Source organism: Urocitellus parryii, chromosome 16 (genome assembly GCF_045843805.1).
Source record: "Urocitellus parryii isolate mUroPar1 chromosome 16, mUroPar1.hap1, whole genome shotgun sequence".
NCBI lineage: Eukaryota > Metazoa > Chordata > Mammalia > Rodentia > Sciuridae > Urocitellus > Urocitellus parryii.
The window spans coordinates 17,107,410-17,125,197 of record NC_135546.1 but is presented as its reverse complement, the minus strand read 5'-3'; the positions used below and the strand labels follow the sequence as shown (position 1 = coordinate 17,125,197).

The 17,788-nt window shown below is 59.8% G+C and overlaps 1 protein-coding gene across 1 annotated transcript in view; it reads left to right on the top strand.

Moving 5' to 3' along the window:
- The first annotated feature begins 5,390 nt into the window (after positions 1 to 5,390).
- Positions 5,391 to 17,788, top strand: part of Fgd5 (FYVE, RhoGEF and PH domain containing 5) — a 56,081-nt gene continuing 43,683 nt past the window's right edge. The window contains exons 1-2 of the mRNA XM_026383062.2: positions 5,391 to 5,512; positions 12,217 to 14,809. Coding sequence (XP_026238847.2) covers positions 5,500 to 5,512; positions 12,217 to 14,809 — 2,606 coding nt within the window. The 5' untranslated portion in view covers positions 5,391 to 5,499. The remainder of the gene's footprint in view (positions 5,513 to 12,216; positions 14,810 to 17,788) is intronic.

Genomic DNA, 17,788 nt, shown 5'->3' with positions numbered 1-17,788 from the left:
ATTAAGAGATTGCCTTGCGCAGGGCGCCATGGTGCACCCCTGTCAATCCCAGCGGCTTGGGAGGCTGAGGCAGGAGGATCATGAGTTGGAGGCCAGCCTCAGCCACTTAGAGGGGCCCTAAGCAACTGGACGAAACTCTGTCTCTCAATAAAAAAAATAAAAAGGGCTGGGGCTGGGGCTCGGTGGTGAAGTGCCCCTGGGTTCAATCCCCGGTACCAAAATAGAATAAAATAAAATAAAATAAAACGTAAGGAATTGGCCTGGGGCTCTGGACTTGGTGAGCATCCCAGCCGTCCAGAGTTCTGTCCCCAGGTCTGGTGCCGTGGCGCACGCCTGCGATCACAGTCACTGGGGAGGCTGAGGCAGGAGGATCGCAGAATCCGAGGCCAGCCTCACCCACGAAGCGAGACCCTGTCCCCAAATCAGAAATTAAAAAAAAAAAAAAAAGAGAGACCAGGGTTAGGTGGCTCATGTCAGGTGGTTGCCAACACCAGGACAAGCCCCTGAGGTCCCCAGCCATTGATGGTGCCCGTGACGGGGGTCACCCTGGCTTCCGGTGTCCCTCTTGGCACACAGACGTTTCCTGGGCCGTCCTGACTCCCCAGCTCTGCAGGGGCCAGGCACGGAAGGGTCCCTGTCCCCTGGACACCGTGACGCATTTGGGGACTTCTGAACAGTCGGGGTCTCTTCTGCTGACTCAGCTGGAACTCAGGCTACAATTAAGGGGGTCCCTGGGAACCGGGGGGGGGCACTTGACCACTGAGCCGCATCCCCCACCCTTTTTTATTTTAATTTTAAGAGAAAGAGTCTTGTTAAGTCGCTCAGGGCCTCGCTAAGTTGCTGAGGCTGGCTTTGAACTCAAGATCCTCCTGCCTCGGCCTCCTGAGCCTCGGGGGTGACAGGTGTGCACCATCGCACCCCATTTCCCTGCCTTTTAGAGGGGTCTCCATAATTCCCACGAGGAAGAATCTTTTGGTTTGGGAGGGCTCAAATGTTGGTCCCCGGCTGGGTGCTATTGGGAGGTGCTGGATCCTTTAAGAGGTGGGGCTTAGCGGGAGGCTTTTAGGTCTTTGGGGGGGTGTGTCTTTGAAGGGGACACTGGACCCCAGCCTCTTCCTCTGTTTTACTGTGCCACATGTGCCTACCGCAACTTCCTACCCTCCCCAGGTCACCAGTCCTAAAAGCAGCGGGTTCACTGCCACCGTGGACTGGAACCTCCAAAATTTTGAGCCCAAATCAACCTTTTTTCTTATTAAGTTGATCATCTCAGGCGTTTGTCATAGTAGCAGAAAGCAGACGAACACAATCCTGTAGTACGTATGCCCCTGGGTACTTGGGGTTTTAATGTATCTGTGGGAAGTCTCGGAATATATGTCCCCTGGATGAGGGGGACAGCCCATGACAGCTGGTGACAAGCCCCAGGCATGGGAGTCGGTTACCCATATCCTCAGCACCAAACAGAGGCTAAGACCAGCGCTAACTGTGTGTCCGGCTCTGTTCTAGTACCAGAGGGGACAGAGGTCAGCAAGGAAGAGCCAGCCCTGCCCTCCGGGAGCTGGTATCCAGGGTGGGGACAGAGCACACGGATACAGTCACCCCTCTGCCACATTTATTCACGGTTTCACTTTCTACAGTTCCAGTCACCCACGGTCCACCGCGGTCTGAGAAGGAGACGTGGAAAATTCCAGAAGTAAATAATCCTCAGGTCTTAAATAACTCGTGGTGCGGTCTATTGTCACCACTGTTCCTTTTTATCAGGGATCATTGTTAGGACTCTCTCAGCATGCCCGGTTTATAAATCAAACTCCACGAGGGTAACGTGTGTGCAGGGAAAGAAAGATTTTAAAAAATCCTATAGTACGTAGGCCCCTGGGGCCTTGGGGTTTTACGGCGTCTGCGGGGAATCTTGGGATATACGTCCCCTGGATGAGGGGGGACAGCCACACAGATACATAGAGGGGATGGTTTCAGATATGACTGGGGGATGGGATGGCAGGGGACTCTCTGTGAGGAGATGACATTGGAGACCTGACTCGCGATGGGGGACAGCCCCCCAGCTATGTGGAAAATTGGGAAGGAATGTTCAGAACAGCAGGTGCAAAGGCCCTGGGGCTGGGAGGAGCCGGGTGGATTTAGGGATAGTGAGGAAGGCCACTGTGTCTGCGGCCTAGTGAACAAGAAGAGGGATGTCAAAGGTGGGGTAGGAAAGGGGACAGGATAAGGCAGGCAGGGTGCAGGGCTCTGAGCTCCTTGCTAAGGAGAGAAGATGTCAGTACCTAAGCAACTGTTGAGCTACTGCTGTATGCAGCCTCGGAGCTGGGAGAGCTATGTGCATCTTGCTGTTCCTGGGAGAACACGGCCCTTCTCCACTCTGCAGCCTCGGGGCCTGCCTTCGAAGGGTTAAGGTGGCCTCTTTGTCCCGCGGTTGCCATGGGGACAGTTCCTGTCCCTCAGGAAGCAGGGAGAGCCGTTTCCTGTTTTGAAGGAGGCTCGGGGCTGTTTTCCTCCAATCCCGCTGCCCAGAGAGGGGCAGGAAGCCTGGGTGTGTGGCGCAGGCGGCCAGGAGGGGCCCTGGGGCAGGGGAAAAAATGCCCGTCCGGAAGAGGGTGGCCGCTTCCTCCAGACCTGAATCCCACCCAGTGATAAAAAATCCCACCCAGTGATAAAAAGGCGCAGCTCCCCTCCCCCAGGGCCCAGGCCCTCCTTGGAGAAGCCTGTTGGACCAAGGCGGAGGGGACCCCTGTGGCCTCAGGGCACCCCCAAAATCTGCACGCAGGATGCTCCGGCTTCTGGGTAATTGGCCTCCATTTTCCAGCCTCACCTCGGCCTCTAAATGGGCCTCCTCCAGGACACCTTCCCAGCAGGCTTTGCAGCCCTGCAGCGACAGGGCAGGACATTCAGGAGTTGGGGACTCATCTTCTCACTGGCACCCGTGTGCTCTCCAGGGCCATCGCACCCCCAGGGCTTGCTCCTCTGACCCCCAGCTAACACAGGGTTCAGACCAGGCCACTCTCTCCCCCATACACACTCTGTGGCTCCCCATTGCCTCAAGGGACCTCCTCAGCTGGTCCATCCCCACCGAGAAAGGCCACCCCTCCTCCTCCACCTGGAAAGTGCCATTTGACCTTTAAAGCCTAGCCCAGAGGTCCCCCCTCTCCTCTCCAGCCCCACTGAGCCCCACTGTGTCACAGTGATCTGTCCCCAAGCCCCCCCCCCTCGCTGACCACACTGTCAGCTCTCCCAGGATGATCCTCGCTTCCACCCGAGAGGGAAAGAGTCTTGCTGTCCCCATTTTACTAAGCAGAAAATTGAGGCACAGAGAGGTAAAGTGACTTTCCTGAGCCCACACAGCCAGTGAGTACTGGGGCTGGGGTCTCCAGGGTTCCTGCTCCTCTCTGGGTTCAGATGGTTGTGGGCAGTTGGGAGGGAGGTCCCAGCTGTTCTGATCTGATGTCCCCTTGACCCCCCACCCATCTTTGGAGTCGAAGTGAAGCTTTCCACCTCCATCATCCCCAACTCTGCCCATCTGCCCATCAGGTATACAGAGGGTGCCCAATATGTGCTTGTTTTTTTTTTTTTTTTTTTTTTTTAACCAGGGATTGAATCCAGGGGCGCTTAACCACTGAGCCCCATCCCCAGCCCTATTTTGTGTTTTATTTAGAGACAGGGTCTCACTGAGTGGCTTAGGGCCTCGCTGTTGCTGAGGCTGGCTTGGAACTGGCGATCCTCCTGCCTCGGCCTCCCAAGCTGCTGGGATGACAGGCGTGCACCACCGCACCTCGCTACAAGCTCACTTTTTAAAATATCTCTATTTTTAGTTGTTGATAGAACTTTACTAAATTTTATAAGTACGTAAACTTTTTAATTTATGTATTTTCATAATAAATACATACACTTTTTATCTCGGACAACCCCATCTCCGCTGACATCTCCATTACCCCATCGACGCCACCAACCCCCCCACCTCTATCCCCTCCACTGTGGCCGCCATGGTGACAACCTCTGCCCCTCTCTCAACTCCACAATCGACCTCCGCTGTGTCCAGGTGGAGGCCCAGACTCTGCGGAGGCTCCCAGATGGAAAGATTATTTGAAAGGATCGGATTTTCAGCTTCTGATTTGACTGTTGGAGAAACGGAGGTCCAGCCTAGGCCAAGGCCACCCTGGTTCACACCTCCAGGTCCCTGCCCAGTGCCACACCGTCTACCTGGAGGGGCTCTCCTTGGTCAACCCCTCTCCCCTGCAGCCTCCTCTGAGCTCCCACGTGCTGCTGGGCACCCTGGGCACCTGCCACAGGTCAGTCTATGCCTCATGAGCCAGAGGAAGGTCCCTGGGGGTTAAGGCTCAGAAGGAGTCACCTATGTCACCAGGACCAGGCGGGCACCCGGGATGTGCACCAAGGGAACCAAGAGAGTTTCCTGGTCAACCAGTTCTCCTCTGCCTGGTCACCTCCTGGGGCAGGGCATCTTTGGTCCCTCGTCCTCTACTCCAGTGGTCCTTGAGCCTCCGCGTCATCAGAAGGATCTGGAAGGTTTGTCACAACGGGGTTTCTGACTCTGTAGGTCTGGGGAGGGGTCCTGGGGACTTGCATTTCCCCCAGTCCCACGGGCTGGGAGGCCACCGCTCTGCTGTGTCGCCCCCGTCTCCCTCGGGGGTGCTCATCCCGCTGTGGGCTGACCCTCGCGGCTGGCTTGGTCCTGGGTCTCTGGGCCACCTGCTCCCCTCCACGTTCCCCGAGGCCACAACCTGGTGGCGTCCATCCGGAGCGCCTGCCCGGCTCCGCACAGGGTGCACGGCCAAAGACGAACCCGAAGGGGACCCCACGGTCCCCCAGACACCCAACTTGTCCCTAAGACCCCCACTGCCTTGGCCCCTGGGAATGCACGCGGGACTCCTGGACCCTCTCGGGTCCCTGTCAGGGGACAGGGAAAGGGGAAAAAAGGAACCCTCCCTCTCCGCGCCCGGAGGAGACGTCCAGCAGGGGCGGGGGCGCGGCCGGCGCAGCGCGCACAGGGACAGCGCGGAGCCCGGGCGCGGAGCGGACGCGACACCGCCCCCCGCAACCCCCCAGCGGCGCGCCCGCCCCCTCCCCTCGCCCCCTCCCTGGCCGCGCCCCCTCCCCACGCCCCGCCCTCCGAGTCCGCCGCGCCCCGCCCCCAGGCTCAAGCCCCGCGCAGAACCCCGAGCCCCGCGCCGCCGCCGGGCGCCCCCTCCCCGGCCACGCCCCCGGCCACGCCCCCGGCCACGCCCAGCCCGCGCCCCGCCCCGCGCCCCCTCCTCGGCCCCGCCCCGCGCCCAGGCCCCGCCCCGGCCCCGCCCCGCGACCCCCCCCAGGCCCTGCCGAGTCCGGCGCGCGCCGGGGGCGGGGCGGGCGCAGGGGGCGCGGGCCCCGCGGGCGGCCATGGAGTGAGGCGGTCGGCGGCCGAGTGGCGCTCGCACCGACGGACGGACGGACGGACGGACGGGCCGACGCCGGGCCTGGGGCTCCGCGCGCTGGAAGATGAACCGGGCAGGTAGGAGGCGCCCTGGGACGCGCGGGTCCCTCCCGTTGGAGCCCGCGGGGCGTCGGGGGCGAGCCGCGGGGGGCACCGACCTCCCCTGAGGCGCGGCCTCCCCGAGGTCTGGGCGGGGAGTCGGGGTCCCCGGCCCCGGACGGACGCGCGCTCAGCTCCGAGGGGCAGCGCCCTGGTCGCCGTCGCCAGCAGCTCCCACCGCGGTCCTCCCCGGCCACGGGGAAGGGCGCCCCTTTCGCCCAAGTGACGGCGTCGCGTCCCCACATCCCGTCACCCCCCATTTCCAGGGGTCCCCCCGACGTCCTCGGACGCCTTTCCGGGGGCTGCGCTGGGGCCGCGGGACCCGGGCCACCGGAGCTGTCCCCAACCCCGCGGCGCTGCGCGGTCCCCCCCTGTGCCCGCGGCGCGCGCCGCTCCCTCCCGGACCCCAGGGTCTCGAAGCCCCCGGTCCCCGCCCTCGTCGCAGCCCCCTCGGGGACCGCCCTGGCCCCGCGTCCTCCTAGGGACCCAGCGCGGGGACACCGCTCACCCGGGAGTCCCTGCCCCTCCGAGCTCCCGCGGAACCCGAGCCTCCGAGGAGGAGGCCGAGGGGCGCCTCGGGAAAGGGAGGCTGGGCTTGGGTGGCGCCTGTCCCCGTGTCCTGGTCCCCCGCGCTCCCCGCCGCCGCAGCGCGCCCCTGCGCCGAGGGCAGAAAGTTCTCTCCAAGAGGAGACCTGGCCGCGCCGTGCCCCCTGCCCGCCGCGCGCTCCTCCTGCCCGGGACCTCGCTGCCCCGTTTCCTTTTTCTCCTCGAATCGAGCTCCCGACCAACACCCTCTCCAAAGCCACGCTCCAAAACACATCCCTAAAGAAACAGGAAGCCACCATTTTGGCTGCGTTGGAACCATATCCTGCTGCCCCGTGTGTGTGTGTGTGTGTGTGTGTGTGTGTGTGTGTGTGTGTGTGTGGTTTTTCTTTTCCTTTCCCCTTTTCTTTTCAAAATTGTTTTAATGGAAAAAAACCAAAAAAAGGTCATTGTCTTAGGAGCGAGGTGCCCCCAGGAGCCAGGGGACCAGAAGGATCTACAAAGGATGGAGCGCCCTTGGGGCTGGGCATGTGGACACCTGGGGGGGTCCCTGCGCGTCAAGGAATGGGGGAGGGGCGTAGGAGCAGGGGTGCCACTGGGTGGGAGTGGAGGAGGCTGGAGCACGGTCCCAGCGCCCCAGCCAGCCATTGCTTGGAGGGACTTTGCCTCTTGGCTGGGCTGGGACAGCCTGCACAGAGGCTGGCTAGCTTTTACCCTGGGCTTCTAATAAAAGTCACTTGATAACAATGGTGAGAGCCTTTCCAGCTTTCCCACGTTTTCCTGAGTGGGGCGTGGGCCAGCCTTCCCCTTCTCCCAGAACAGGGAGGATGGAGGGAGGCCGGATCAAGTTGGAGGCAGGTTTGGTCCTAGAGGTCTGGGCGGTTGGCCATCTTTGATTCCGCCGTCCTGTAATTTGTCTAAAAGCATAAACCGGGTTCCTTCTCCTGTGTGATTACAGCCTGTCGTGGGTACCATGCTCAGAATTTCCTGATGGTGTTGTTCTTGGTTTACAGAATCCCAGGAAATGAACCTCGGAGCCACCATAAACCTAGTTTAGTGAGACCTTGAGCAGGTTACTGAGCCACTCTGAACCTCAGTTTCTTCTTTCTTTTTTTTTTTTTTTTTTGACCAGGGATTGAACCCAGGGGTGCTTAACCACTGAGCCCCATCCCCAGCCCTTTTTATGTTTTATTTTTGAGACTGGGTGTAGCTAAGTTGCTTAGGGCCTCACTCTATCGCTGAGGCTGGCCTTGAACTTGTGATCCTCCTGCCTCAGCCTCCCGAGTTGCTGGGATTATCTGCATGCACCACCGCGCCTAGCACCTCAGTTTCTTTACCTGAAAAATGGAGATATAAGCTCTTTGTCATTGAGTTCTTGTGGTCACAAAGCGTATGAGGTGCCTAGACCAGTGTGCATTCTAAGCAGCCCATAAATACTAGCTAATAGGTATCAGCTATTAACTTTGTATCAGGTGGTGCTACCAAGTGTTCTATTTGTATCAATTTATTTGACATTCGCTGTCACCCGATTGGGGGAGTACTATTGCTACCCCCTCATTTTATAGATGCAAAAGCAGGTGCCTGGATTTTGGGGGTCACCAACTTATCGAGGGTCTGAGACAGGGTTGAACCACCGCCTGCTCATCTTGAGGGGCTGCTTTTTAATCCGGTCCCTAGCACACAGTAGGTACGCAGGACATGCCTGCCGGGGTGTCTCTGCTATGCATTTCCAATGCCTGTCCCTTCTCTGGGACTTCTCCCCAGTCCTGTGAAAGAGCGGGGTGTTGCTTCCATTTTGACCAAGAAGGAAATGGAGGCACCCAGGGGCACAGTGACCGGGATCACAGAGCCGATGGGTGACAGAGCAGGCATCAGCGCCACATGGTGAGCCCCAGGCCCCTGGTTCTCCGTGGTGTCCCAGTCTGTCATCCGGGGAAGTGTCCTGTCGTGGGTCACTGGACTCGCTGAGCAGCAGCCTAATTAGAAATCGTCAGGCTTGGCTTGGACACTCCGGCAGGTCCCCAGGAACCAATTAATGAAGACACCGTGGGAAGGTGAAATTGGAGATAATTAATGACTCTTGCAGCGCATGGTCCTGGGCATCCTGTGGGGGGGGGCGGGGGGCTGGAGATCTGCAGCTCAAACAGACTTGGGGACTGAGTGTGGGGATGTCCGAGGACGTCATAAGGAGAGCCATGCGCTTCCCAGGTGGAGGTGGCCAGCCCTTCGCTCTACAGAGGGCCTCACTAAGTTACTGAGGCTGGCCTCCACCTCACGATCCTCCTGCCTCAGCCTCCTCTGGGATTAAAGATGGGCACCACCTTGCCTGGCCATTGGGTTCCTTTTTGTAAGGTGGTGGGCAGGAGGGAGCTCAAAACCTGGGTTGGACCGGTCTCCTTTGCTGTTTCTTGGGCGTGACAAGTGCGTTGGGGCTTCTCTCACCCGTTTTTACATCTTGGCTCTAATGTCCTGTTCGCTTTATTTAAAAGCGCCACCCCTTTTCTGCATGGAGCTTGTTTTCACCTGGCATAATGAACTTTCCCTCCATCTTGCCCGTCTCCCGCCACCTCCCAAGAGAAGATCCCTGAGAGCGACATCTTTATTTCACTTACTAGTGATGTGTGCAAAGAATCTGGGTGAGGGCCTGGTCCACAGTAGGTGCTCAGTTAGTATTTACTGGAGCTGGACTAAAGGAAATCGAGGAGGAGGAGGAGCACACTAAAGCTAGTTATTTAAATTTCTCACCTGGCCGGGCACGGTGGCTCACACCTGTGTTCCCTGCGGCTCAGGAGGCTGAGGCAGGAGGATCGCAGGTTTCTGGCCAGCCTCTGGAACTTAGTGAGGCTGTAAGCAACCTAGTGAGACCTTGTCTTCAACATAAATAAAAAGGGTTGGGGATGTGGCTGGGTGGTTAGGCAACCCTGGGTTCAATCACTGATACCAAAAGCCAAAATTCTCACGTCTCTAGCTGTTCTGGGTCTCTCTGGCCTCGGTTTCCCTACATTTTCACCCTGCCCTGCCTCCCTACACGCTGAGACCTCGGAGTCTCCACTGTAAAGAAAACACTCTTTGACCGAAAACCACAGGCAGAGTGAGGGGACTACACCAGTCTTGCTGTGCAACCCCATGCCACTTACCTGCCCTCTCTGTGCCTGTTTCCTCATCTTTCAGCAAGGGGGCCAGACGAGGCCTTTCTGATTCTGGCTGCCCTTGATTTCGGAGAGACGCAGGGGAAGCACCGTGGGGCCCAGTCCTAGAAGCGCAGGGTGGCCACAGAGCCGTATCGTTCCGTGGGGACCACATTTTCTTGCCGGGTCACGCCTCAGACACCCACCGTAACCTTTCGCGAGGAGCCGGTGCCCACGGATCAATAGCTTGATTGGATGAAGGATGGGGTGGGGGTGGGGCCGCTGCAGCCAGGGTGACGGTCATTTTTCACAGCGCGGTCTGTCCCTCGGTCTCATGGCGCCTCTGTGAAATGCCACCTGTTAAGGATGAGGAATGAGTGTCCCCACCCCCAGTGGATAATTCCCCCCCAGCCCCTGACACCTGATGTTCAGAGCTCGGGCTGATACTTTGTAACATCTCAGCGCAGAGCAAGGCGCAGGCCAGGGGGGTGTGGGCAGGCCAGGGCTGGCCTCTCTCTCAACAGCCACAGTGAGTGTCCCTGGGATCCCCACTCTTGCCTCTCATTTGTTTTTGGTCCGGGGGACTGAACCCCGTGTCTCATGCCTGCTGAGCAGATGCTCCACCACGGAGCTACAAACTCCCTTCTTATATTGAGACAGGGTTTTGCTCAATGGCTGAGGCTGGCCTCCAACTTGAGATCCTCCTGCCTCAGCCTCCCGAGTCGCTGGGATGACAAGCCTCAGCCACTCTGCTCAGCCAAAGTTTCTTCTTAAGCTCCAAAAAAAATTTTTTTTTTTTGCCCACTAATTTGGACAGCTATTTTCCTACGCCAGGACATCGTTGCTTCTGGAAGCATCGAGTTGGAAAATCACTTTTTATTCCTAGAAGATCTTAGGTTGTTGACTGCAGGTCTGTGGTCCCCTGAGCCATGACGTGGATGAGCGCAGGGTGGGTTAGGGGTTCCATGCGGTGTTGGCTTCAATGTCCTTGGGAGCTGGGCCGCCTTCATGTGGCTGCCTGTCGGCTACCACATCTGAAAACTTGCAGGGCTCCTGCCGCAGCCACTAATAAGCATGCAGACAACTGCTCCGTGGAGTGTGACTCTGCTTGCCCAGTGGGTGGCCTGGGAATTATATGTTTGCTGCTCTGGGAGGTTTTTATTTCATCTGGAGCCTCAGCTGCATTTGACATGATTCTGCCAGTTTGCAGAAGACGGTATTGACTTTGGCTGCAGACACCCAGAAACGGAGGTGCCTGGGCATGATGTCACAGCTATGTGCAAACTCAGAGCCAGGCTGGTGCTGGGCATGTGGCTGGTCTGAGTGGAGCAGGGCCCCGAGTGTCAAACACATGTTCAAAGGCCAAGGCTCCCAGTATGAAAAAAGAAATGTCCAGCATCTCGTTAATACACTTTGCATATTGACTGTAGGTACTTCTCAGCTGACCACGGACGGGGCTGTGTCCTGAGATTCATTTTAAGTTGAAAACACTATTAAAAAAATTTGCCGGGTGCAGTGGCCCACGCCTGTCATCCCAGCAGCTCGGGAGGCTGAGGCAGGAGGATCGCAAGTTGGAGGCCAGCCTCAGCAACAGCGAGGCGCTGAGCCACTCAGGGAGACCCTGTCTCTAAATAAAACACAAAATAGGGGTGGGGACGGGGCTCAGGGGTCAAGTGCCCCTGAGTTCAATCCCTGATACTCCCCTCAAAAAAAAAAAAAAAAAGAAAACATTGTAAAAATGGATGCATTTCCCCGGCCGCAGCCTAAAAAGCATGGTGCTGAGCCCGCCTGCCTCACAGGTGCTCGGAGCGCTTGCCTTTGCCCAGGGTCAAGCACAGAATCCAAATAAATAAAATGAAATTATATCCAAATTTGAATAAAATATATCATGAAGAAGGTTTTCACCCACTTCAATTTTTTTGAGAGGGTCTCACCATGTTGCTCAGACTGGCCTCCAACTCTTGGGCTCAGGTTATCCTCCCTCCTCAGCCTCCAAAGTGGGTGGGACTGTAGGGAGGCTTCCTGCCACCACACCTGGCTCCCTTACTTTTTTTTTTTTTTTTGGTACCTATTGGGGATTGGACTCAGGGACACTCAACCCCTGAGCCCCCTCCCCAGCCCTGTTTTGTATTTTATTTAGAGTCAGGGTCTCCCTGAGTTGCTTAGGGCCTCGCTAAGTGGTTGAGGCTGGCCTCCAACTCATGATCCTCCTGTCTCAGCCTCCTGAGCCCCTGGGATGACAGTCGTGGGCCACCAGGTGCCCAACAGAAGAGACTTTTTGCAGCTTCTCCTGTTGGCACACACGGGTCCTTCTTCCCCTGAACTGCGCATGCCCCTGCGGCGCCCTGGCTGCCACCGCCTGGACGCGTGTGGATTTCAGATGTGACTGTCCCCAAAACCACACGTCCCTGATATTATGGGGTGTACATTGTGAGTCCTCCCTTCAAGATGAGACAGTGGCTGTTGGATTGCACCATCCCACGGGTCCGTGGCTGTCCTCCAGGGGTCGCATCTCAGCTGTGCCAGGTTTTCCCCTTGATCCTGGAAGACCCCACCACGCCCAGCACCTGGTTTCTGTTGCGTCCGCCGTCGAGGGGACAGTGCGCTCCACGGGACCAGCGCCCGTAAAAGTCACATTTTCTCATGGTTCATTGACGCAGAAGGCCCTTCTGGTGGCTCGCTGTGGGGGGGACCCATGTGACGATCAGGACACCCTCTGTCCCCCGAGGTGCAGGAGGTGCCATTCGGTTGATTTCCAGGACAGAGGCCTGTGCCCTTGGTTCAGGGAGCGGCTGTGCAGTGGCAGGTGGAGGGGTCCCTGCAGATGACAGTGGTGGGGGCGGGGCGGGAGCCACCAGGGACAGTCGATGGCGTTCCCGGGGTTCTGTCTTCAGGGTCCCCTGGAACCTGGGGCCCTTCTGGGTTCCATTGAGCCCATTCCCGATGGCAGCAGAGACAATTCTAATTTTCTTTCTTTCTTTTTTTTTTGTTTTTTCTGCTCCGATTCTTCAGACTCGCCCAAGCCACCGGTCGCCCCCAAGCCCAGGACCAGCAGCCCGCGCGCCCCCGGGGTGGCGCCCCCGCCGGCCGCCTCGCCCCACCTTCGCCTGCGCAGTCCGCCCCGCGCGCCCCGGGGTCCCAAGCCCCCGATCGCCCCCAAGCCCAGGCTGGCCGACCCCGGCGACTGCAGGCCCGGAGTGTGCGTCGGCGACAGCGTCACCAAATGCCGCAACGGGCGGCTGCTCTGCGCGGACCCGGGGCTGGACCCAGGGCGCGAGTCCGAGACGGACGAGGATGACATCGAGGTCCCCAGGGCGGTGGCGAGGGACGTGGAGAATGTGGCCCCCGAGGAGGAGCCTCCGGGTGACCCTGGGGAGGAGGAGCAGGAGGACGGAGGCCGGGACACGGGCGCGGGTGAGGACCCGGCCGAAGGGACACCCAGCGGAGAGGGCGAGGGACACACAGGCGACACCCCTGAAAACGAGGAGGAGGACTGTGAGGACGCGCTGGGGACGGAGGAGCAGGGCTCCACGAGCGAGGAGGAGGAGAAGCGGGTGAAGGCGCACAACGCCTACAACCTGGGGGCCCGGGGGCCCTGGGACACGGGCGACATCTCGGAGGACGAGATCATTCTCACGCACGTGGACGCAGAGGCTCCCGAGGTCCCCTGCGAGGAGCCCGAGGCCCCCGGGGAGGAGGAGGCGCAGGAGGACGGGGAGGAGGACCCCGATGGAGCCGAACCTGGGGGACTCCACGAGGCCGGGGACCCCGACGGGGCGGCCCAGGACACGGGGCAGGACGCTGCAGATGACAGCGAGGAAACCCAGGAGCGTGAGGAGCTGAGCACCGCCATCCAGGGGACTGAGACCGCCACCGACAGCCTGGAGACCCCTGAGGGACAGGAGGAGCAGGAGGAGGACGGCGAAGTGGAGGAGGAGGGCGAGGGCAGCCCAGCCCGCGGGGACCAGGGGGACCAGGGGGACCAGGAGGAAGCACCCGACCAGGGACAAAGGGCGGCAGAAGAAGGGTCCTTGGAAGGGGAGGACCCCGCGCAGGACGAGCCCATGGAGCCCCCCATGCAGGACGAGGCCACCGAGGACAGCTGCCAGATCGTCCCTTTCGAAAGCGACAGCCTGGACGACTTTGTGACATCGCTCACAGGAAGTCCCTACGCCTTCCTGCCCACGGAGAGCACCTCCTTCTGCAGCGACACCTATTCCCAGGTCCCCGAACCGGGGCAGGAACCCGGGGCCGAGGGGCAGTGCGCGGAGGACACCCCCCAGCTGCCGGGGGACGCTGCGGAGGGACCCTCGATCCCCGACGTGGTGGTCGTGCCAGAGGACGAGGAGGACGCCCCCGACGACTCGCTGAGCAACCCCTACGTGGTGGCCGTGGGCCTGCCCAGCCCGGGGGACCCTGGAGGAGGGGGACAGCCAGAGACACCGGCCACCCCCGACGGCACCGAAGAGACGAGCTCTGCTGCCGAGGGCGGCTTGGTCCCCTCGGACAGGAAGGGCCTGGCCACCCGGGCGCGTCCGCACTCTGGGAAGGTGGCTGGGTATGTCCCAGAAACGGTCCTAGAAGAAGCGGGGCCAGAGGCGGGTCCCTCGGGCTCGGGCATCCCCGGGGCCGCGGAGGAACCGCGGTCGCCCCTGGACGGGAGGCCCCCCGACGGCAGCCGGGCCCTGCCCGCCAAGCCCCGGGCCTTCACGCTGTACCCGCGCTCCTTCTCGGTGGAGGCCCGGGAGGTCCCCGTGGGCATGTTCCGGGAGCCCGACGGCCCCGGGCTGGACGAGCTCAGGATCCAGAGGAAGGACGACAACCTGTCGCTGCCCTGCGTCATCGGCTCCTCGGGCAGCTTCTCGCAGAGGAACCACGTGCCGTCGAGTGGCACGTCCACGCCGTCGTCCGTGGTGGACATCCCGCCCCCCTTCGACCTGGCCTGCATCACCAAGAGGCCCATCACCAAGAGCTCGCCCTCGCTGCTGCTGGACAGCGAGTCCCCCGACAAGGCCACCAAGAAGAAGAAGTCATCCTTCAAGCGCTTCCTGGCCTTGACCTTCAAAAAGAAGTCAGAGAGCAAAGGGCACGGGGACCTGAGCGTGTCCTCGTCCAGGTCCTCCTCCGAGTCCAGCTACCACGGCCCCCCCAGGCTCCTGGACCTGGAGCGCAGAAGCTTCGGGAACTCGCCGCAGCTCAAGTCCCGGGCCGGGAAGCTGCGCGCCTGCGAGTCCCCCTCGTCCCTCCTCTTCTACAGGGACAGCAAGAGGAAGGGCATCCCCCTGAGCAGGACCGTGTCCAGGGTGGAGTCCTTCGAAGACCGCTCGCGGCCGCCCTTCCTGCCCTTGCCGCTGACCAAGCCTCGCTCCATCTCCTTCCCCAACGCCGACACGTCGGACTACGAGAACATCCCCGGGGGGAACTCGGACTACGAGAACATCCAGATCCCGCCCCGCAGGCCCGCCCGCCCCGGCACCTTCACCAAGCTCTTCGAGGAGCAGAGCAGGGCCCTGTCCACCGCCAACGAGAACGACGGCTACGTGGACATGAGCAGCTTCAACGCCTTCGACAACAGGCAGCAGAGCACCGAGCAGGAGGCAGAGAGGTACGGAGACTCAGGACGGGCAGCTTGGGGACACAGGGTCAGCAGACACTGGCTTTGTGGTCTCTTTCTAGCTGTGTGACGTGGGGTGGGTGTCTTGACCTCTCTGAGCCTCCTGGCTAACAGGGACTTAGTACCTTGGGGCCTCTTTCTAGCTGTGTGACTCGGGGTGAGTGTCTTGACCTCTCTGAGCCTCCTCCGTGACTTTACCTGTGAAACGGGAGCCACGGAGTCTGGATGCGAGAGATGCCAGTCTTTTCTGTGTCAGGGTTTTCTGTATAAAATGCCAAATATGGTAAAGATGTGATGATTGGGGCATTTCTCAAATCCTGGGTGGAGGGCTTTGCTAGCGCTCTCTGGGAAAATGACTCAGACGGAAGGTTCAGGAACCTTGCCAGGTATCTGTCACCACCGGGAAACTACCCTGCGTGGAGATTGAGACCTTTTTATGGTGCAGACACCCCCTGCCATTCAACGGGGAACCCGAGAACACAATCTGACTTGTTTAAAGAGCTGGTCGTGCCCTGAGCTAAATTTCTGAATGGACGTCTCCAGTGTTTGGATCCCTGTTGAACAAGACTGGGGTTTCCTGTCCCCACCTCCCCCCAGACTGACTCAATGCCTTCTATTGATCATCCCCGGCTGGGGTCACCAAATCCGGCTGTCCCTGGTGCGCGGGGTGCACCTCCAGTTCACCCTCTGTCACTTACGCTCTTTGGGGGTCACCCAGTCTGAATCAATGAAAAGCCCCCAGGGTGGTGATTTGAGAAGGATTCTCTGCTCCCTTCCCCTGCCCTTCGGGAACAGAAAGGGATCCTTATTAGGACTCAAGTTTTTTTTTTTTTTTTTTTGGACTCTTGGTTTAGGAATTTGCAGTGAATTTCACAAAGGGTGGCCAGGTCTGGTTGTGCAGGTTGTGCACTGCACAACCCCAAGGGCAACTTCTTCAGCTTTGAGCCCATATGGAGTGCCCCTTGGGGTTGCTTGCCATATGCAAAGGCCCTGTTACCTTGTCCTGTAGTCCCCTCCCCCCCCCAAAAAAAATTTAAACAAAGCCCTTTCATAATAAGGGAATCAAATATACCAGAAAAACAGCAAATCCCCGAACCTTGACTGACTGGTACTGGTCGGTGGCTCTGCTGGCATCTACTCACAGGTGACACTGCAGCCTGGGGCATGGGGTGGAGTGTCCCAAACTGTCAGATCCTGACTTTCAAAAGCAGGATTGCACCACTGGATGCTGGAGGCCAGAGTGACAGCGGTAAATCTCCCGTGCAGAAGGCACATCTCCTTCTGCCTCCGGCCTCAGGCGCTCGGAAGGGACTTCCCAGGAAAGTCCCCACCTGGGGCCAGGACAGCTCGGCAGGGGAGGTTTGATTGACAGGCCTGGGGGCGGGGCCACCTCTCCTCCTGAGGGCCTTTGAGGTGGTCAGGGGCTGGGGTGCTGCTGAGCAGCCAGGGTCCGGGGTGGGATCCCTGTCCTCAGACTCAGCTCGCTTCAGTGTGAGCCACAGGCAGAAGCCAAAACAGGTGGCAAGAGGGCGGGGCCTGGGGGACCTGGGTTCAAAGCCCGAGTTGGGGACAGGGGACCCTGGGAAAGCCAGGCCACAGTGGCCCCTCTGCACAGCGTGGGGTTAGAGGGTTCTGTTATTTCTAGACTCTTCTGTTACACCGGCTGGACGTAGGGGCTTAGTATCTTTCTCTAAGTCAAGTTCATTTTTTTTTTTTCAATGAAAAACCTGCAGAGGACACTTGGTGTCACAGTGGAGCCGGGTGCGGGGGCGCACGCCTGTGTTCCTAGCAGCTCGGGAGGCTGAGGCAGGAGGATCGCAAGGTGGAGGCCAGCCTCAGCAAAAGTGAGGCCCTAAGCAGCTCAGGGAGGCCCTGACTCTAAATAAGACACACAATGGGGCTGGGGACGGGGCTCAGGGGCCGAGTGCCACGACTTTGATCCCCAATTCACGAAACAAAGCCAAACGTGTGTTCACAGAGATCTGGTCCCACTGCCTTGCCTTCCAGATGGGTCCTGTGTCCCCGGCCATCAGAACGCGGTCGTGGAGGGGGAGCCCGGTCTTCTGTCTGAAGAGGCCCCTGGGCCCCATAGTTGGCCACACAGTAGGCGCTTAATAAGGGAATGTGCCGTTGCAGGTTCGAGGTCCACCCGGACCCTCGGGCCCTGAGCCCTGTGTGGGGTGGCCGGCCGAGGTGCCTGCTCACAGTCATCAAGGACGTATTTTTGGCCAAACGCCACCCAGACCAGCTTGTCCCGCGTGTCCCCTTGATGTCCCCGTCCCTGTCACTTTTGTCTCTTGCCTGATGTGGCATCTAGGTGACTCCCAGCCGAGGGCCCCCACCGTGGCCTACTGTGGGCCCCTTCAGACTGACCAGAGGTCGCAGCGACTCTCTGTGGGTGACCCACATGTCCCCGTGTCCCCGTGTGGCCGTGTGGGCGTCCCCTCCTCCCTCGCCGCCCACAGATGTGGACGGTTCTTCTTTCTGTGATTTTGGGGGGCTGGGGGAGCCCCGGGCCGTGCACACGTGGGCAAGGGCTGGTCCCCCGAGCCCCAGCCCGAGGGCTGTCCCCGTGCACTGAGAGTGGCCCTGTGTGTCTGCTGTGTGTGTCACGGTGGCTCGGCACACGGGCTTCGGTGACGAGCCACCTGGGTTTCAGCGGCGTGGCCTGGGGCAGGTCACTGAGCCCTCTGTGCCTTGGTGGCTTCTGTGACAGAGAGTGGGGGTCGCCAGCCTTGGTGTGGGGGGCAAAGGGACCCGTGAGCATCCTTAGGTGACAAGGTCCAGGTCACCTGCTGCTGGACGCCGGCTTTGGACTGGATCTGGGTAGAATCTAGGAGGGCGAAGCGGGTCCCTTGTGCCCTGCGAGTGTCTGTCCGTCTGTCCGAGCATCCGTCCGTCCGTCTGTCCATCTGACCCCAGGCCGCCTGGCCCTCTGTGCGGTGTCCACTCGCGCTGGCCCTGCGCCCC